At 40.1% G+C, this 21,927-nt stretch overlaps 1 protein-coding gene and 1 long non-coding RNA gene across 5 annotated transcripts; one reads left to right on the forward strand and one right to left on the reverse strand.

Annotated features, from left to right (window-relative positions):
* Positions 1-83: 83 nt before the first annotated feature.
* Positions 84-14,154, forward strand: zgpat (zinc finger, CCCH-type with G patch domain). Of its 2 annotated transcripts, none has more exons than XM_010875778.4 (7): positions 84-394; positions 1,008-1,654; positions 3,626-3,759; positions 4,755-4,919; positions 5,153-5,272; positions 9,421-9,856; positions 11,545-14,154. In XM_010875778.4, the coding sequence occupies exons 2-7, from the start codon at positions 1,059-1,061 to the stop codon at positions 11,681-11,683; spliced, it is 1,590 nt and encodes a 529-aa protein (XP_010874080.2). In that variant the 5' UTR covers positions 84-394; positions 1,008-1,058; the 3' UTR covers positions 11,684-14,154. The 2 variants fall into 2 exon arrangements, with proteins under 2 accessions (XP_010874080.2, XP_010874081.2); XM_010875779.4 differs by having other exon boundaries at positions 84-273.
* Positions 4,698-7,093, reverse strand: LOC109616446. Of its 3 annotated transcripts, none has more exons than XR_004576620.1 (4): positions 6,460-7,093; positions 5,952-6,026; positions 5,437-5,539; positions 4,698-5,244 (listed from the first exon to the last, which is right to left on the reverse strand). It is a non-coding gene; the product is annotated as an uncharacterized LOC109616446 (long non-coding RNA). The 3 variants fall into 3 exon arrangements; XR_004576619.1 differs by having other exon boundaries at positions 5,972-6,026; positions 6,250-7,093; XR_002197592.3 differs by having other exon boundaries at positions 6,250-7,093.
* Positions 14,155-21,927: the final 7,773 nt, after the last annotated feature.

Below are 21,927 nucleotides of genomic sequence, written 5' to 3' on the forward strand. Positions count from 1 at the left end.
TGGTTTGTTCGCTTGTAGAGCAGAAAAACTTCACCTAAGTAACTAGTCAAAACTGAGTTACAGATATCTTTAACTGTCGTTTTGACTAGTCAGAATGACGTTGTAGATAGCTTGAATAAAAATTCTGACTTGTCACAATGTAATTACGACTAGTCAAAATTACGGTGTTAATTTGCCATGTTAATTCCGGATAGTCAAGTCTAGCGAATAAATGTTTAAACAGCGTCCCATAGGTACAGTCCCCTAGTTCCGACTTTCCTACGAGCTCCTGAAGTAAGCAACATAGCCGCCTATCGTTCATTCTTGGTTTTTATATGGTGTGGTGTTTCTCGACCGTAAATGTTACTCCCTTCGATATATGCATTTCTGTATATAAGCGATTAAAGGTCACAACGTGAGTATATAGTTGTGAACTGTCTTGTTAAGTGCTAGTTACCGGTATATTCCCAACAGCTTGCTAACTAGATAGTTACCGTAGCTAGAATAGAAACATAGCAAAGTTGCTAGCTACTGTAGCTGCATAGCTAACTAGCTAGAATGGTTCTCAAACCTCTCCTCGGCGACCCCAAACCGTTTCAGAATTGTTGTGTAAACCTGTGCTTGTTCACCCTATATATACACATATTCAATAACTTGTTTATTTTACAATTTACATGTAGCTGTTCAATATATCAACAACAAAGAACGGCTAATTAAATGAGCAAGCTAGACTATTTAGCTATCGTTAAATAAATGCTGTGGCCTTGGTTTCTTGAGAGCCCGGTATAATAAATACTTTGCTGCAAGGGATGGATCTGTTTTTGTAGCTACAACTGGAAAACACACCATGATCCAGAGAGAACATGCTAACATTTTACTTTGTTTTCATAGCGCACACTTATCTTGAGTTATACTCACTGGAGCAATTTGGTTTAAGTACCTTGTTCAAGGAAAAACATGGTTTATTACTCCAATTGCAAAGCACTCTGCCAGCCCTGACAGAAGTATTTACTTTCCTTGTTCCGCAGACTCCCTGCTAGCTAGATGTTGACCAGTCGCTCCTGCCCACCCAGGCCAGAATGGATGAACACACCCTGGAGGCAGCCATTGCGGCCTATGGCACCCAGCTACAGCAGGTGGAGTGTGCCCTGTCAGCGGGTCTGGACCCTTCACAACAGGTCGACCTGATCAAACTGAAAGATGACCTCAGTCAGCTGATAGAGCTTACAGAAGCTAGCCTAGTGTCAGTCAAGAAGAGTCGGCTCTTAGCCACACTGGAAGAGGCCAATGGGCTCCAGTCACTAGCCACAGATGACCCAGCCAACTGCAGCTTGGATAATGAGTTTGCTGCCTTCTATTCAGAAATGGGAGAGGTTTCCAGAAGCAGCTCAGATCCCAGAGACGAGGGAAACCAAATGGATGATGTCGGAGAGCGGGATGATGATGGTGAACATGAGGAAGGAGAGGTAGAAACTTTAAGTGGTACAAAAGTGCGTGCACCCTACCGCACCTCCTGGGGGAGGTTGGAGTACCATAATGCAATGATCGTGGGGACAGAGAGATGTGACACGGATGAGCCTCAAGTGAGGGTGCTGTATGTTCACCCCACACAGAAGTCCATGAAACCATGTCCATTCTTCTTGGAGGACAAATGTCGTTTCGAAGACAACTGCAGGTAGCCTGTATGATCTTAATATTGAAGGAAGGCTTCAGTTTAATATGATTTTCCCATTTGGTTTATTGCCTTATATCTGCATGTGTACAGTTTTCTTGCTGTCATTTGGGCATTGTTTTCTCTTGGATTACTCTCCCCAGTGTTATTTTACTTAACTTACACAGTAGTACGTTTCAGACAGGACTCAGGACCCTGGTCTGACCTTGTCCTAGTGTTGTGGGTTCTACTGGTCAAACCCTGTCCTAGTGTTATAGGTTCTACTGGTCAAACCCTGTCCTAGTGTTGTAGGTTCTACTGGTCAAACCCTGTCCTAGTGTTGTAGGTTCTACTGGTCAAACCCTGTCCTAGTGTTGTAGGTTCTACTGGTCAAACCCTGTCCTAGTGTTGTAGGTTCTACTGGTCTGACCCTGTCCTGGTGTTGTAGGTTCTACTGGTCTGACCCTGTCCTGGTGTTGTAGGTTCTACTGGTCTGACCCTGTCTTGGTGTTGTAGGTTCTACAGGTCTGACCCTGTCTTGGTGTTGTAGGTTCTACTGGTCTGACCCTGTCCTGGTGTTGTAGGTTCTCCATGATCTGACCCTTTTATGGTGTTGTAGGTTCTCCATGATCTGACCCTGTTCTGGTGTTGTAGGTTCTCCCTGGTCAAACCCTGTTCTGGTTTTGTTGGTTCTCCCTGGTCAAACCCTGTTCTGGTGTTGTAGGTTCTCCCTGATTTGACCCTGTCCTGGTGTTGTAGGTTCTCCATGATCTGATCCTTTTATGGTGTTGTAGGTTCTCCATGATCTGACCCTGTTCTGGTGTTGTAGGTTCTCCCTGGTCAAACCCTGTTCTGGTTTTGTTGGTTCTCCCTGGTCAAACCCTCTTCTGGTGTTGTAGGTTCTCCCTGATCTAAACCCTGTTCTGGTGTTGTAGGTTCTCCCTGATCTGACCCTGTTCTGGTGTTGTAGGTTCTCCCTGATTTGACCCTGTCCTGGTGTTGTAGGTTCTACTGGTCTGACCCTGTCCTGGTGTTGTAGGTTCTCCATGATCTGACCCTGTTCTGGTGTTGTAGGTTCTCCCTGATCTGACCCTGTTCTGGTGTTGTAGGTTCTCCCTGATCTGACCCTGTTCTGGTGTTGTAGGTTCTCCCTGATCTGACCCTGTCCTGGTGTTGTAGGTTCTACTGGTCTGACCCTGTCCTGGTGTTGTAGGTTCTCCATGATCTGACCCTTTTATGGTGTTGTAGGTTCTCCATGATCTGACCCTTTTATGGTGTTGTAGGTTCTCCATGATCTGACCCTGTTCTGGTGTTGTAGGTTCTCCCTGATCTAAACCCTGTTCTGGTGTTGTAGGTTCTCCCTGATCTAAACCCTGTTCTGGTGTTGTAGGTTCTCCCTGATCTAAACCCTGTTCTGGTGTTGTAGGTTCTCCCTGATCTAAACCCTGTTCTGGTGTTGTAGGTTCTCCCTGATCTAAACCCTGTTCTGGTGTTGTAGGTTCTCCCTGATCTAAACCCTGTTCTGGTGTTGTAGGTTCTCCCTGATCTAAACCCTGTTCTGGTGTTGTAGGTTCTCCCTGATCTAAACCCTGTTCTGGTGTTGTAGGTTCTCCCTGATCTAAACCCTGTTCTGGTGTTGTAGGTTCTCCCTGATCTAAACCCTGTTCTGGTGTTGTAGGTTCTCCCTGATCTAAACCCTGTTCTGGTGTTGTAGGTTCTCCCTGATCTAAACCCTGTTCTGGCGTTGTAGGTTCTCCCTGATCTGACCCTGTCCTGGTGTTGTAGGTTCTCCCTGATCTGACCCTGTCCTGGTGTTGTAGGTTCTCCCTGATCTGACCCTTTCCTGGTGTTGTAGGTTCTCCCTGATCTGACCCTTTCCTGGTGTTGTAGGTTCTCCCTGATCTGACCCTGTCCTGGTGTTGTAGGTTCTACTGGTCTGACCCTGTCCTGGTGTTTGTAGGTTCTTCCTCATCTGACCCTGTCCTGGTGTTGCAGGTTCTCCCATGGTGAAGTGGTATATGTGTCTGAGCTCAGAGACTTTTTGGAGTCCGACCTCAGTAACCTTCAAAAGGGCTCTTCCTGCTTGGCCAGGCAAGAAGATGGCATTTGGTACCCAGCCAAAATAACAGGTAAGTCACTGACTGTCTACCAGAATACAAAAACATAGCTTAAGATCTACTCTAAGGGAGTCTACTGTTGCTCCTTGAAGTCGCCACTAGTAGCCTGTTCCTCCCCTATGTAGATGTAATTCCATTTTAGATGGGAAATCCTAATTTCGTTTCTGCTTCCAAATACTGATTAAGGTTGCTAATCAGGGAATTAAATATGAAGAACACTTGTATGTCATGTATCTCTGTAAACCTGTGAAGGGTAGCCAACAAGCATACCAGAACAAGTTTTTTTTTATTGCCAAATACACTCAAATCTATTAAGAGACACTAACACCACAACGTCAATGAACAACTAGTGTTTTGACATTCGTTCTTTAAGTGCAAGATATGACAGAATAGCAGTGTTTCCCAATCCTGGTCCTGAGGATCCCAAGGGGTGGATATTTTTGTTTTGGAATAGAGACTCCTGCTGAACAAGAGTAACATTTAACTGCTAGAACAATTAGCACAGGCCAGCATGTTTTGTAGAAGACAAGATCAACAGTGTTAGAAATCAGCCATTCCGTATAGTGGTTGTAATAATTATTGCATACCCGTTTGTCAAGGGAGAGATTAATTCAATTATTTATTGCAACATTAGTCTTGTTCATGAGGTTACGGACCTGGTCTTCCTTACACAACCTCAATCTCATCTCACTCAATCTCTTCTCACTGTAATGTTGGTTACAAGCTGATGTATACATTGAAGGGTGTGTCTACCTAGCAAAGATCAGGTTTCCAAGACAGTAACCCCCATGTCAAATGATCAATGTAAACTTTCCTGCGGTTATCAGAGCGCAACCTACAGAGAGATAATCTAAACAGGGAGGTTTCTTTTTTTTTCTCATTATCTTGGCACATCCACTTCCAATGAAACGTACATTCACATTGTAATTGTTAATGCTCAGGATTCCACAACAGGTTAAAGCTTTTAATTTGATACGTGTTCTACTAACCAGAAAGTGTCTATCTAGACATTGACAGTGAGTTTTACACGGTGAAGTTCGACTCTGCACTACTGAAGAGTGCTGTGGTGGAGGCCGATGGAGTCATCCCCCCACTAAGAGAAGACGACGTACCCTCCTCATCAGGCTCAGAAGATGATGACAATGGAGTGGAGGAGACGGCATTTGCCAGAGGTTGGTACCTGTAGTTCAGCAGTTTGTAGACACAACTTCAATCTTGTTAAGCACAAGGATTGTCTTAGAAACAGGATGTCTTGGATTGATTAATGGCATGAGTTTCTGTAGTTTAAATGGTAGGAAGTAAATACAGAAATGGTTTAACATTAGGCTTATTCCGTGACATCACCGAATGTTTCCTTGTACAAATGCTCTGCCTGTGGATAACTCTTGTGTTCTTGGCCCATCAGTTTTGACCCAAGAGGAGGATTGGGCATCATCGAGTAGTTCTTCCTTTGGTGGCTGGGAGGCACACACAAGAGGCATAGGCTCCAAGCTCATGCTTAAAATGGGATATGAATATGGGAAAGGTAAGCACAAGTAATTATCCTTTAAGAAACAGAGAGAATGCAATGAAAATAATATACTGTATTACTTACAGCACAATGTTAGCTAAGCTGGGCAACTCTAAAATCAACTGTAATATCTTGTTAATTAATCGCTGTGTACTAAAAAAATTATTTAGCTCACTAACCAGTTAATCCAGGGGCGTAGGTTTGATGGTGACGCCAGGTCAGGCTACAAGCTGTCCTACATGTCCAAATTGTGAGTCGGTATATACGCATGGAAAGCTGATCCTGAGGTCTCACAATGATAACCACATAGAAACACACAATACAAAATGAAATTACAAAAAACATTTTATAGAGGTCAAGCACAGGCCCCCCACCCACTGCAGGCCCTGGTGCAACCGCACCCCGATAGCTACACCAGCGTGGACAAATATGTTTTTGCAAATGCCCATGTTTTGGAATGGGATAGCCAATAAGCTCCTATAGGTGTGATGGTTGGGTGTCCACGTGTGTGGCTGATGTGATCTACATCACATTTTGCCATTACTGTACTACCTCACCTCCCAAGCTCCACTACTCTTGTGCATGATTGACTCAACATCTACACTGGTTGACTCAACATCTTTCTGGTTCTGCTAATAAATATGAACATTCAAGATATGGGCTACACATAACTAATTTTATTTAAGTTATCCACCTTTAAAGACAATATTTCACCTCAGCTCCACGGTGGACCTTTTCTCCCTGGCATTCTCACGGTCACCATCTGATCCTGAAAAAAGGCAGGACATAATTTGAAATGAACAAATTGAGCTACATTGACGCCTGCAGAACCAGATGTCAATGTTTGATCTATAAGACCCACATTAGGTTGAAAGGTCAAATGCAGCTATTTATGTAGGGAATTAAAACGTTAGCCAACTGTTCAAGAGATCCAATATTAAGCTAGTTAGTTGGCTATATCTTAATGTATCATAGTTAAATGTATCACTCACTTTGTCTTTGCATAAAAAAACGTCCGTTTGTCTAACTTCAGTCTTTTCTAGGGTGGTGTCATACGGTGCTAGCCGTGAGTGAGTTGGACTGTTTGCTAGCTGGCGAAATAACGTTAGCTGGCAAGCTAATATATATTTTGCAACTATTAATATCATTCATATATAACGTTAGCTTAGCTACACCTTACTGGTTTTAGAAAAATACTCTACCTCATTCATACGTTACGGGAGGTAATTAGCTAGAGGTAATGTCTGCAAGGTTACCAAACTTTCATGAGACAGAGATCTCAGTTGCTAGTAGCAACGGTAGCCTCTACTCTACTACCATAACCAGACCAGCAACTACCTCAAAGCAAAGTGCCTGCGTGTGGTCCTAAAGCCAGTCTGATTCGTATTACGCAATTGCTTACCGTACTGCCACTGCAACGTTCTAGACTGAGTTTTTCTTATAAGAGTTGTGTTGATTAAAAGTGGGGGGACAAAATGCAGAAGGCTACATTGGCGGGTGAATGTTTGTACTAAAATTGTAATGTAATACAATCTGTCATGATGGTTCGGAAAAAATTTGTCATGTTTGCATTTCATTGAAATCCACTTGTAACTTCTTTGAGAAAATATGCGTGCAATTTTGAAGGAATACGGTACTGATGAGTGGATTTCGAGGTCCGATAGCCAGTCCGTTCTTAACAAATACGTTCTTTGGTACTTGGCCAGAATAGACTCTGTGCACCAGCATAGTGAGTAACTTCCGCTTTTGTCTAGAAGTTGGTATTGCGGTTTCCAAATTACTTACTAATACTCATCCGCATTAGTAAACACATAAACTCACTGATGCTGTTGTACAAAAAAAAAGAAATATAATGTACGTGACTCATTTAAGTTTCAAGGTACAAGTGGGGCATCATTTTAATCAGGAGAATGTCCTCTTTTAAAAAAAAAAAAAATGGCTTGCACCATTCAATGACTTCAAACGCTAGACTAGAAATAGTCAGAAAAGGCATTTTTTTTATATATATATATACTTATATACTTGTGCCATTCAATGACTTCAAACGCTAGACTAGAAATAGTCAGAAAAGGCGATTCTTTTATATACTTCCACGTAACGCAGGTTTAAGCGCAATTAATACCATATATTTTTCAGTTTCGTTGTGAAATGAGGTTACAGTAGTAAAATAAAAGAGGAGACCTGTTTTGGTGCTTTTTTGAGGCTATGGAATTTTAAGCGTCATTCAGGTTGAAGAGGCTGAACGAAGGTTTGTTTCAATTCACTTGCTATGGGGACGCGCTAGCGTTCCAGCTCAGCCAGCGTTCTTTTGCCGTTTTTGAGGCTAGGGTGAATTTTTATGCATTCTATTGTCCTGCCTAATGCTACACTAAAAAGCAACACGTCGCTAACTAGCTTAGCCGATAGCCGGCTGGCACACCACAGTAAACTACTTACCCTCGTAGTTGTGCAGATAACTCGATACGTAGAGTTTGAATCCCTTGTTCCGCATGCTTGTTGGAGCAGGAGACCAGGCATCAACAATTCGATGTACATCACTAATGCTTATTTTAGGCAGGTCTTGGAGACATCTACTAAAAACTGAAATTTTGGGCGACGCAGGTGATCGCCTTAAGTAAACCGGAAAATGATATGCCGACATCTGGCTAAAACGGAAGTTCGTCCATACACTTGTGCACAGAGCCTATTGTCTGGTAGCTACTAGCTAGCGCCATGGTAAGATAATTGATGTAGTGACAGTGAAGCGGTAAGGGTATTTAAAGCGAGAGAAATCTCCCAGATTGAAGACTACAGTCTCTATAAGCTGCGTTGTCTATAAGTTTAAACTTTTTCTATGGTAATGCTGCTGCCTGCGTTTTAGTTTTGTTAATAGCTAGATAATGTGTTCATATTTAGCCTGTAAAGCCATGGAAAAATTCAAAATAGCGTATTTCTTCACCTCTCAGAATTAGAGGCCACGAATGGAAACTACGTTAGCAAGGTGACCAGAAAGACTAGAGATTTCACTGACAAACCATTTTAATAAAATGTTAAATATAAAATAGTAATATATAATTCATTTCAATAATCCTGTGCAACTGCTTCATACAATTCATGTACGTTTTTAGTTTTGGAAAATGGTTTGTATAGTAGTGAGCCAGTGACTGAAGCTAGGGTTGAGGTGTTGGAGTTGGAAGATAGTGGCCCATAGAGTAGTGAGGTGTTGACTGAACCAATAGAAAGACAGTTGTGTGCAAGATTATAGGAATACAATCCTGACCCATGAGCTTATACTGAATATATTGTTAATATTATTGTAGGTTATTATAAAGCCTTCAATATATACAGGCTTTATAAGGTATTCATTCAATATTTTCACATTACTATACAAGTAGTGTATTACTAGTTTTCCTATTAGTAACATCTTTACCCCCTATGAACCAACCTTTTGGAAAACACAGAGCAAGAGCTTTTGATCCTAAATAACTTAAATGTAAATCATTTCATAAGACATGGATATTTGTAAAACATCCAAACTATTCTCTGGACTATTCTCAGAACATTTTCTTGCCACAATAATTATTTATTATTGCTACATCTAAAATGCTGAATGTGTATGCAATATTTACATGGCCATTGTTCTCAGCTTCATGGGACTTTCAGGAAATTAACTTTAAAATAACAAACATATCCTTTGAGGATTTGTAGAATTTAAAGATGAAAAAAAAAATATTAAGAGTGGCTGAATCACAAAAAAAAATTGTTTTGTGAGAAATGGAGGTTTGGAGATATAGGAGTTTCAAGAGGCTGGCTCCACTATGATGCTGAGGCTGTGATGATGGGTTGTTCTGTGTGACACAAAAAGGCAATTTGTTATTTTGTCTGGTAAAAAATATGCTTGGCTGGTGGATATTTCTGTCTACCAGTCCCTTTGACAGGTGAGCCAAAATGTTAATTTCTGACACTGGTGAAAGACATGTCTCATACTAAAGCCATGTCTAATAATGAGCCATAGTGAAACTGCTTTAAACATAGTGCATGAGGTAGTTTTACTCTTGAAATATTCAAGCCTACTATAAAACACCGGACAATTCCATTGTTATAGGCTTTCTGTGTCACTAGTTTTCAAATGCAAGCTACAATCTGCTGTTCTCAGCAAGCTCAGATGCATCTATGCCTAACAGGTCTGGGGAAGACTTCCGAGGGTCGGGTGGAGCCAGTGCTGGTGGTGGTCCTGCCCAAAGGTAAATCCCCGGACCAGTGTGCTGAGCTCACTGGGAGGAAGACCCAGAGCAAAGCGGCCAAAGATGGGCAGCAGGTGATCTGCAAAAAGAGAACCCGAAAGGCCAGGATGTGCAACCTTGGTGGGAAGAACAATGTCTTTGATTTCCTGAACCGCAAGCTGGGTGATGGAGATGCCAACCCTAAGGCAGGGGGCACTGCCAGCCTCCCTCTCCCACGTAATCCATTGTCCAGAGGGGCCGGAGTGGAGGCTTACAAGGGGGGGAAGAGTACCAAGAGGAGCCTAAATGTGAAGCTGTTCCAGGCATCGGAGAGGGTGGCCCAGACAGAGAGGGAGATTCAGAGGCTCACAGAGTCCTTGAGTCGACACACTGGGAGGTACGGATGGATGATACTGTACTATATTCTTACCATTATTGTACATGCGCGTACTAGCATTGTTGCGCACTCCAATTTGAAGAAGTGTAACTTAGGACTGCATGATTAATTACATTTTAATTGAAATTGCGATATTGACTTGTGCAGTATCCAAATCAGCAACTTTGAGATATTTAGCTCCAAAAATGTGAGGCAACAGGCACGCACGCATTGTATGTGCGTAGTTGTTTATCTTGCGGGTGCTGTAGGTATTTTTGTAGATTACTTAAATACCTGTGTAATTTATAGGCTGATGTCTTTTGGTAAAACATGTTACATCCAAGTTGTGTCCTGCATGATGTCTTTAAATTGAATACTTTATGGTATTATATCAACAATTTAACCCCATTCAGTCAACTAGTTGATTGTTTGGTCAGTAGACTATTGATCGACTAACATTTCTTTAGTTGAGCAGTCGTATGTCCGTGTAACACCCATCTGATTCCCGCCTGTACCAGTCTGTTGGTGAGGGCATGGGGCAGGCATAACATGCGATGGTAATTTCAACAAACATCACTCCAAAAAATTTGACTGTGACTGAAATGTTATATGGTTATTTTATGTAAGAATAATGGTGCAACACTATGAAAGATACATATTTTCTGCAGTGAGTTGGGTCAGGAATGTTTTTCTATTTCTGGTTATCTTGTCAGTATCCGTCTTTAGTTACTTATTTTTTCCATAAAGCAGTACCTTAAAGCAGAGTTTCTCAACCCTGCTCCTGGTGGCACCCCGCCCTGAATGTTTTAGATCTCTTCCTGCTCTGTCACACCTGATTCAAATGATCAGCTCGTTATCAAGTCCTACATGAGCTACATCAGGTATGTTAGGGCAGGGAGAGATCTAAAACATGCAGTGTGGGGTGCCTCCAGGAGCAGGGTTGAGAAACTCTGCCGTAAAGCATCAAACAAACAACTTGGTTTTAATTAAGGGGAATAACAACAAATAACAAATAATAAGTTCATAAATCGCTTTAAGTAATTTGTTGCGGTTAATTCCTTTCCACTCAGGTTTGAGTCCACTTGATTCTAATTTCCCAAATATAAAAATACTCCTGGAAACTAATACTTTAATTCTGATAGTTTATTACAAGCTTTTAGGTGATACACAGACAAGTACGCTGTGCACATTCCTTATATTTTCTTCTAACATCTGGTTCTCATCTTAAAGTCCTAGGAACATAGGACACACAAGCTAAAGAACAACCTTACATGGGCTTGGGGCCAAGGTTTTGCTGGCAAGAGTTCTGACAGAGAGGGGAACAAGTTATAGCCAGAGTCCTCACATTTTTAACCACATTTCCCCAACTCCTAGACAAAGTAAAGTGTCCAGCCTGTATATCATATAAAAAACATACATATCTAACACATTTAATAAACCTAATTTATGCACATAGAATATATGAATAATTAATCTTCCAAAAATTGTTTTTAGAGACTACAATTGAATCTGTCCACCAAAACAAATCTTGGTCGGGGACCGCTCTACTCCTGCAGCTGTTTGTTTTCCTGCTATTGAATTCTTTTAATCCTCTACCACATGAGAACAGACAGGCATTGGCTTGTGTACAGGCATCCCCGGGGTGTCAAGAACCTCTCCCGGGGATATAGTGTTATTTATAAACGACTGTTTTCTTTGTCCCTTGTCAGAGATTCAGCTGTGCTGGCCCGCCTGGAGGAGAAACTGTCTTCAGCCCGCAGCCTGCTGGCCCAGCAGAAGGCACAGGAGCTGACAGCCCAGAGGGAGAACCGGAAGGCTGACACTCACAAGAAAATGACTGAGTTTTGACCATACGGGCACTCCATACTCAGAATGCAGACAATTATTTTGTCACCTGTTACACCTATGTAATCCAATGAACTCAAATTGGACTCAAGACTGAATTGAGGCCTTTGGTTGTTAGACTTTGTTAGGACTGGTCAATCAGGGACGTGCATCTGGTTTGTTTATTAACATGGGTCCTTTTCTTTTATGAAATTGAGATTTTGGTTGCAGCTTTTTAAATTCAAAGTGTGGGTCGGTTAGGATGAGACCGGACCAAAAGATCAAGAGCTTCCAAAAGCTTCTGCATATGTCAGGATCACTTTCTATGCATGCGTTTGTTCGTGCAGTCCCTGCCTTGTCTTAAAAAACAAGACTAATCTGGCATATTATGCTTGTGTAATAAAGTTAGATTAAAGCTGAATCAATACCGAAAAAAAGTTCAATGTTCATAGTACTTTGATGTCATAGTGGAGCCGTTGTACGCAAGAGAATGCAAGAGGAAACAATGTAATCATAGCTATCGCCTTGTATCTACAACCCCAGAACAGCTGAGTAAAAAAGGTGTTTACCAAAACACATTACCAATGTAAAAATATAAACAAATTGTGACATGTATTAAATCAATTAATTTGATACATTAATCATACTATTTCCTCCTATGAGGAAATAGTCCTGATTCAAAATCTAGTATTGCTTCCTAAGCCAGTTGGTTCTTTCAATATTTACTGTTTAGTTCAAACTGACTGGTTGTTCATTCAATTATTTTAAGTTGCTATGGGCAGGCTGTGGTCCTGAACTTAATCTGTTTTGTGTGGTAAATAAATTCACTGAATAGGCTGTGTACCTACCTGCTGGACCATTTTAGATAAAAATTTGAACTATTGTAAACATAACACAAATGTATTTATTTCGATCACCCACAACTGGACAATGCTATGCAAGCTCTTACTCCTTGCCTTTTAAACTTTAGCCAAATACATAGCTATCACAATCCCTTTAAAGTTCAGACAGTACCACAGACATCCCAATTCAATATCGAAACTATGATTCAAACTTCAGAGAGTTCTAAAGCAACGTTTCTAGAAATGACTGTTATTCAAAACCAGTTGCTAGTCTAAATGTAAGGGGGGGAAATCTAGTTGCTTTTTAGTTAGTTCATGAATTTTGTTCATAAATTAAAGTTAATAAATTCCTGACGGTATAGTGACTTCTCAGAAAGAACAGTTAAAAGATATCCTCTTTTGCATCATTGCCTACCCATAGTAAAGAGCAATTTTACTGGGTTTTAGAACATTTCAACTAATCACAATTTATATGTGGAACAACCTGTAGAACATGCTATTATATGTTATCTAGAATGTAGACATTGATTCACCTTTGATCTAATGTTATTATACAAGCACCAATCGCCTGTATCCTGTTCGCTGTGCATAGAAAATATACTCATGCACTGAAAATGATGCATGTCTTTTAGTCCGGTTGAAGGTTGCAAAAATGTAGGTCCGCAACAACTGCGTTTGATTCAAAAATACAAAAATTGCCAAGTTTTCCCTGTATGAAACCAATGTCTGAATAAAAAAAAAATACAAACAAAAAAGCATTATTTACACTTTAGGTATTTAGCACATTTTGTAATCCATAGTGAAGTCCAGTTAGACCATACATCAAGACAACCACTAAATTCAATAGTAGTAAGTGTACCTTACTGATGTAGCCATTATCAGTCTGTGCTTGAAGAGAAAAGCAAATGGAAATTGTATGCTTTAGTTCACACAGGCAACGTTGGAGGGTGTTGGGACGGAAGGTTGAGCCTGTGGCTTGTTTTAGATTCAGGAAAAATACTTATTCAAAGAGTTTCTTACATTTCTGGAAGGAACTATGTCCTAGCTTAAAGGGGAGTTTGGTTTATCATCATGGTGCTCGGACAGAAGAGTTTTGGTTGAGGTGACAAGAAGAGCTTCAGTAGGGATGAAGAAGCTGATTTAAAGGCATGAGCATTACACAAATACAGCTTGTGCTGGGGACATGAAGTACACAATATGCAGTTTGGTCAGAAAACATACAGTACATACCAGCCAGAAGTTTGGACGCCTACTCATTCAAGGGTATTTATTTTTGCTAGTTTCCACATTGGACAATATTGGTGAAGACATCAAACTATGAAATAACATATGGTTGTAACTGCAGAACGCATGTGACCACACTAGCCCAGTCACACAGACAGCTGATGATGCTGTGGGTGAGCACAACCACCTAGTTTCTGAGCCAACTGTCATAAGTCATTTAAGAGAAGCCCATCTACATGTTTGTCTCATTGCAAACAAATTCATTGGGCAAATGTTAACTTTTGATGGCCACTAATGGCATGTTGGAAAAATTTGATCTTCACAGATGAATCCTGTTTTCAGTTGTTTTTTGTTCAGTGTATATCCAACCCCAGAACGGTCAAGATTAAAATGTTTTGTTCTGTGCTCGAACAAGACCGATAATTTCTCCTCCGTCTCCAAATTAGTGTCTGTTGAAATGTAACCCTAACCATAACCCTACACTCTTGTAGGTGAAAATTGTGGTTGAATTGAAGATTTTCACACTTTTGGAAATGTAATGAACTCATTGCTGTTTTGAGGTTGACACTTTTTCTTTCCCATATTAAAGCTTAATTTTAATTTGAAATGAATCAAGGGTGGTCATTTGTTGGAATAGTAAATCTACACTTTCTGTGGATGTAGCCTAAGTATCAACGATTAGGCACCTGAGACAGTATGGGAATTTAGGCCCTGATTTTGAAGGTAGAGAGGATGTGATGGCATATAGGAGATCTGAAATGGCCGGTAAGTGGACAGAACAAGTGGTGTTGGAGACTGGAGAAGCATAGTGGAAAAAAAGTGTCTTCCAGCATGAAGTACTGCTCTACAAATGAAAAACACTGCAGTATGTGCATGTTCAAGGGCACAAGGGATCCAGAGAACAACTTTGGATGACTGTAAAGTATACCCTAAGAGATGCATTCATTGTGTATTGTGGCTATTTAGTGCTTTACATAGGTGCTTCCTAATGTAATCTTTTGTGGACAGACTATTTAAATGGTATCCTATTGGAAATCTGTCAAAAACAACAGTATATGTGAGAAGTGACAGCTTTAATTCCAAGGCTTTTAAAAACAAGATTTTGCTGCAGGGGACATTTTACCAATATATTTGCTCCTAATTTTATTGCAAACCTAATCAAACATCAGACCAATTACACAAAACTTTAGTTCAGGGTTTTCCAAGATGAATTTTAACAAAACTGTTTATTCTGGACTAAATTCTGGCACAAATTGGAAGGTTAACCACTTTGTCGTGGTAGACACAAGGTGTTGTGTCTGTCCTTATGCATCGTGGCCTTAGTCACTTTTGATCACTTCATTCTTTTGGAGTGATCGGAAACCCACAATGGTCTACGCGGACAAGTTCTTGCCTGATTTTGATCTATCTGAAAGCTCTAAGTTCATATCTATTGTTCACCCTCCAAATCATTTCTGGAAACGGTGTCTATTTTCATTGTTATGCAGATGACACGCAGCTGTAGCCTTCATGACCTACACTGAAAGGCTTTTTTCTTTTAGATGTAAATGGGGTTAAAGGACAAAAAGGAACAAAATAATAAGTAGGAATCATCTGTTTGTTAGTGGATACAGGAATACCTTTGAGTGGGATATGAAAGTTGCAAGTAAATAGTTTACTACAAAAATTAGCTTTGTTTCTGGGATATTAGTCACTGTGTCTGAGTAATGGTAAAATATACATCAGTAACCCACAGAGATAGTGTTTCTCACACATTTCACATTTCTGTGTATTTGTTGGTGGTTTCCCATGTTATTCGTATTTAGACTGACTGGCCTAAATACGAACAAATGGTTCTTCCTGTTAAATGGCACATCCCAACTGGGCTTATGCAATTAAAAAGGTGTGATTGAAGAATTGATTGTGAAGCCACCTTGACAGATGTATTATGTGAGGATTCCAAAATAATCTTTCCACCAACAAAGGGAGAGATAAGCAGCCAATTGGAATTACTGAGCCCCAGTTTTAATGCTCTGTAAGTCAAGCTGATGCCTCATTTTAACTTTCTAGAATGTATCAAATCTCTCTTTTTCATCTGTTAGTTATGATTCACAACCATTAATGTCCAACTTTAGGTTAGGGACATGCACATCAAGGTGCAAAGAAGACTGGGCTAGAATCAATGTGGTGATTATATCAATCATGGGCCTCTCTATACCTTCCTTTATCTATGCACACTGTAACAAGATTGTGAAAATATATCAAAAGCTAAAAAAACACAGGATGGTATTACTTTGTATTTTATGTATTTTGTTTCAGAAATTTTCTAACTATTTTTAATAGTATTGTTTTCCATGGTGGCTATACAATGCTAATAATTCTGATAAAAATAATTGATGGAAATGAATAGTAACTGACATTTGTTTTTATCCTTATGCATTTTATTGCTATTGTCCTCTTTGTCACAAAATAATATTACTCGTAAAAATGTAATCCTGAAAAATAGCATCAGAAGATTTGGACATCCTCTTCCTCCTCACTTCGATCAGTATAGTCCACTCATGGTTGGTAAAGTTATTTTATACCTTGTAACCAAGAATATTGAAATCACCATGGTCACCATCATAACATTTTCAATTTAATTCCATTTAGAGTTTCCCTTGTCATCTCTGTCAGTGGCTTGTCAACATTACATGCAATACTAAGACAAAGTATTCTAATTCCTATGCAATATACACCGATCAGCCATAGCATTATGACCACTGACAGGTGAAGTGAATAACACTGATAATCTCGTTATCATGGCACCTGTCAGTGGGTGGGATATATTAGGCAGCAAGTGAACATTTTGTCCTCAAAGTTGATGTGTTAGAAGCAGGAAAAATGGGCAAGTGTAAGGATCTGAGTGACTGTCAAATTGTGACATCTAGAAGATTGGGTCAGAGCATCTCCAAAACTGCAGACCTTCTGGGGTGTTTACGGTCTGCAGTGGTCAGTACCTATCCAAAGTGGTCCATGGAAGGAAAAGCGGTGAACCAGCGACAGGATCATGGGCGGCCAAGGTTCACTGCATGTGGGGAGCGAAGGCTGGCTCGTGGGGTCTGATCCAACAGACAAGCTACTGAAGCTCAAATTGCTGAAAAGGTAAAGCTGGTACTGATAGAAAGGTATCAGAACACACAGTGCATCGCAGTTTGTTGTCATATGGGGCTGTGTAGCCACAGACCAGTCAGGGTGCCCATTTTGACCCCTGTCCAGTGCCTACAATGGGCATGAGAGCATCAGAACTGGACCATGGAGCAATGGAAGAAGGTGGCCTGGTCTGATTAATCATGTTTTCTTTTACATTACGTGGATGGCTGGGTGTGTGTGCGTCGCTTACCTAGAGAACACATGGCACCAGGATGCACTACGGCAGGGGTGTCAAACCGGTTCCACGGAGGGCCACGTGTCTGCAGGTCTTTGGGTTTTCCTTTAAATTGGTTCCCAGGTCAGACCTGAACAACCAGGTGGGGGTAGAAACTAACCAATTAGTGAACTAATTAATCAATCAGGTACAAGGTGAGAGCGAAAACCTGCAGACACTCGGCCCTCCGTGGAACCGGTTTGACACCTGTGCACTACGGGTAGGAGGCAAGCCAGCGGAGGCATTGTGATACTTTTGGCAATGTTCTTCTGGGAAACCTTGGGGCAAAAGGGGGACCTACACAATATTAGGCAGGTGGCCATAATGTTATGGCTGATCGGTGTATGTATGATTAAACAATTGTTAAACAACAATAACTGCTGTTATTAACCTAAGGGATCATATTTGCTATTCGAAAGAGCTAATGAAATATTATATATTATATCAATGATAGTAATGTAAGCATTTTCAAAAAATCACTTAGCTATGTATAAATAAAAATGTAATTAATTAATTATTAATTAATAAAAATCTAAATGCATTATACACTCACCTAAAGGATTATTAGGAACCTGTTAAATTTCTCATGAATGCAATTATCTAATCAACCAATCACATGGCAGTTGCTTCAATGCATTTAGGAGTGTGGTCCTGGTCAAGACAATCTCCTGAACTCCAAACTGAATGTCAGAATGGGAAAGAAAGGTGATTTAAGCAATTTTGAGCGTGGCATGGTTGTTGGTGCCAGACGGGCCGGTCTGAGTATTTCACAATCTGCTCAGTTACTGGGATTTTTACGCACAACCATTTCTAGGGTTTACAAAGAATGGTGTGAAAAGGGAAAAACATCCAGTATGCGGCAGTCCTGTGTGGCGAAAATGCCTTGTTGATGCTAGAGGTCAGAGGAGAATGGGCCGACTGATTCAAGCTGATAGAAGAGCAACTTTGACTGAAATAACCACTCGTTACAACCGAGGTATGCAGCAAAGCATTTGTGAAGCCACAACACGCACAACCTTGAGGCGGATGGGCTACAACAGCAGAAGACCCCACCGGGTACCACTCATCTCCACTACAAATAGGAAAAAGAGGCTACAATTTGCACGAGCTCACCAAAATTGGACAGTTAAAGACTGGAAGAATGTTGCCCGGTCTGATGAGTCTCGATTTCTGTTGAGACATTCAGATGGTAGAGTCAGAATTTGGCGTAAACATGGATCCATCATGCCTTGTTACCACTGTGCAGGCTGCTGGTGGTGGTGTTATGGTGTGGGGGATGTTTTCTTGGCACACTTTAGGCCCCTTAGTGCCAATTGGGCATGGTTTAAATGCCACGGCCTACCTGAGCATTGTTTCTGACCATGTCCATCCCTTTATGACCACCATGTACCCATCCTCTGATGGCTACTTCCAGCAGGATAATGTACCATGTCACAAAGCTTGAATCATTTCAAATTGGTTTCTTGAACATGACAATGAGTTCACTGTACTGAAATGGCCCCCACAGTCACCAGATCTCAACCCAATAGAGCATCTTTGGGATGTGGTGGAACGGGAGCTTCGTGCCCTGGATGTGCATCCCACAAATCTCCATCAACTGCAAGATGCTATCCTATCAATATGGGCCAACATTTCTAAAGAATGCTTTCAGCACCTAGTTGAATCAATGCCACGTAGATTTAAGGCAGTTCTGAAGGTGAAAGGGGGTCAAACACAGTATTAGTATGGTGTTCCTAATAATCCTTTAGGTGAGTGTATTCTGTATTACAATTACTTGAGTGTTTCAGCATCTTATAGCCTAGTACTTCTATCCCTGTTGAAAAAAAAACATAATTTTTGATAAGGTTATTTTGTTATCACGTCCATAGTGGTCCCAAATCCAGTTTGCACATCAAAGCAGTTATTGAATGATTTGAATTTGAAAAGCAGGGTTACAATAGAGATACAATGAAAAACAAATGACCATGATGAATTAATTTCCATTGGATGAAAAGACAATGAAATGTCAACAAGCTAATTTCATTGTTAAATTACTTATTTTCAAACATAAAAATCAATATTCAACAGCTGCGACTGGAAATAAGGTTCATTCAATTTCTGCTCCTAAACATAATAGAGAATCAATGCCATTCATCACTCAAACACTGGTATATCACTTAAACACAGAAGATTTAATGGTGATGCATCAGGTTGTAAAATACAATTGTTAACTTTATAATTATCTGTGTGTCTCTTGCTGATCATGACAAGTGCTTAAACATACTAGACATGTCCTCAGGGCATATTTTATTTCCAATAAACATCAATATAATTATTTTGGTCTTAGAGGTGATATTTTTCCTGATGAACCACACATTTTAAATTTCCCCCTTCACATCTACACAAAATATAGAACATTTTCAAAATTATTACAAAGAAAACAAAGATGCCTTGATTATGCATTCACAAGCCAAAGGTATTTGCGGAAGCACCTTATGCAACATCACAGTTGATAAGAATATCATTCTAAAAACGCTGCACTACTCTTGTGTACCATTTACAAGCTGACAGTCTTGTTCAACAACTGCTGAGTTAGGAGTGCAGGAATGCGGCATATGTTTTGTGATGAAACCGTAAGGAGGTGCTGCGGCACTGCAGATGGCCCCTATTGAAAGAATGGCATCAGTGCAATCAAGGTTGTGAACAGGACATTGAGGTAACATTTCAAAGTTTGGTTGGAAATCATTTATAGACAGTAATAGTCTGATTTGAATTGTCTGATTTTACAATTGAATCCTTTAGCAGATGTTGTAATCCAGAGCTATTTGGAGAAACAATTATGGCTAATTGCTTTGTTCAAGGATACACTGACAGTTTCTTCACCTTGTTAGCTTGGAGAGTGGAACCAGCAATCTTTTGGTTATATGGTCCAATGCTTTAATTACTAGCCTACACTATCAGCTGCCTTTTTCTAATTTATCTGCTATTTTGATAGAAAAAAACATTAATTTTAATCGAAGTATCTAAAAACCTAATAACATAGACCTGTAGCAGTGGTTTTGACAAGTACAGTACATCCTCTGCACAGATATAACATCCTATGTACCCAATTTACTTTTCAACACCACATTTGTTATGACTGATTAAATAGATGATTTCTGTGCATGTAAATATCTTTCAATGGTCTATAAAGTATGTCAATGGCATGAATACGTAATAAAATAGCAGTATGAGACTATAACTCCATTAAGAGAGCTTTATTGATCACATGTCAAATGCAAATCATCATCCTTTGGCAGAGTGCTTCCCAACACAACTTTTCTCCTTAAATATCGTGATTAATCCATATAATGTTTTATCTTGAAGGCAGCCCATGTTACAGCTATCTAACAGATAGTTGCCTAATCTTCATAAACATTTCATGTCTGAGTTTTTCAGTTGGGGAGTAATCACGTAATCAAGTAATCCGTTACTCCCCAACTCTGCCTATATATGTATGTGTGTTACAAGTAATCCGTTACTGTAACAAACAGTAACTGTAATCTGTTACGTTACCAACTAAAATACTGTAATATTACAGATAATTTTGAAAACAATAATGATAACTTTTGGATTACTTATATTGAAAAAGAATAGGTGTGCGAAATAATTATGAAACGTTGCATTCTTTATGGTTTCATTTCATGTTTTAAAATTATCTGAACCAAAATGACAATTTAGTGCCTCAGCTGTGTGTGATCATCATGCGCGCGAAGGTGGACGCGCATAACCGGTTTAGTGACTGAAGAAGCGCTATTTAATTGGGAAAAAACAGGGTGTATCTACGGTACTATTAGTCAACCCATTTAAATGTGATTTAGTCATCTACTCGACGCATCTTTCTCAGAACAATTATAGGCGATAGGCCTACCTCGTGTTATATATTGTTTAAGTTTCAAGGTTTATTTGTCAATTGCTCCGAATAACAAAGCCAAGAACAGTTGCACTGAAAAACTCAGACAGGAAATGTTTATGAAGATTAGGCAACTATTTGTTAGATAGCTACATGGGCTGCCTTCAAGATAAAACATGATATGCAATTAATCACAATATTTAAGGAGAAAAGGTGTGTTGGGAAGCACTCTGCCGAAGGATGATATGTATTTGGCGCAACCACCTCAGATCTGTCCATACAGGTAGGCCATTTGATTCTGCTTGATTTGCATCTCAGAATATTGCATCCATTGGTTTTCATTGGCTGCTGACGACATTGAATTTAAGAGTGCAGGTGTATAATCGCAGTTTATTTCTTTCATTTGCGTTTTGAAAATCCATCGCTGGTGGCCCTAATAATCCCAGGTTACGTTCGCGCGAGTAAAACGCATTTGTGTGCAGATGTTCATGACTGCAAACGTGCGTTCGCGTGCCTGGGGCTTATGCAACAATTTGACAATGTTGGTGGTTGTGGAATCAAAACATCAGACTAGTGCAGATTTAGTGTATGCCCGAAAATCTACGGATATATAGATTTTTATATAATTTCCCTTTTTGAGAAGTTTCCATTTATTTTTCAACAATGTTTTTGATGCAATTAAAAACATGAATAAAACAAATAACAGAAAAGGCTAACACGTCCTTTGATTTTGGGTTATGTTCAGACAAACAACCAGATTCTGGAAGATCAAGTGTTATTTGCTTAATTGGAATGACTAAATATCTGAGAGACCTTCAGCTTGTAATGTAGAGATGTAGCCCAATCATATTGAAGTAGAAAGCAATGGTTTTGAAACCCTTTGCAAAGGCACTGTACAAAACCCATAAGGTAAAATGCTCATTCTGTTTTTGGCCAGCTATGTCTC

The sequence above is a fragment of the Esox lucius genome, chromosome 12 (genome assembly GCF_011004845.1).
Source record: "Esox lucius isolate fEsoLuc1 chromosome 12, fEsoLuc1.pri, whole genome shotgun sequence".
NCBI classification, from domain to species: Eukaryota; Metazoa; Chordata; class Actinopteri; order Esociformes; family Esocidae; genus Esox; species Esox lucius.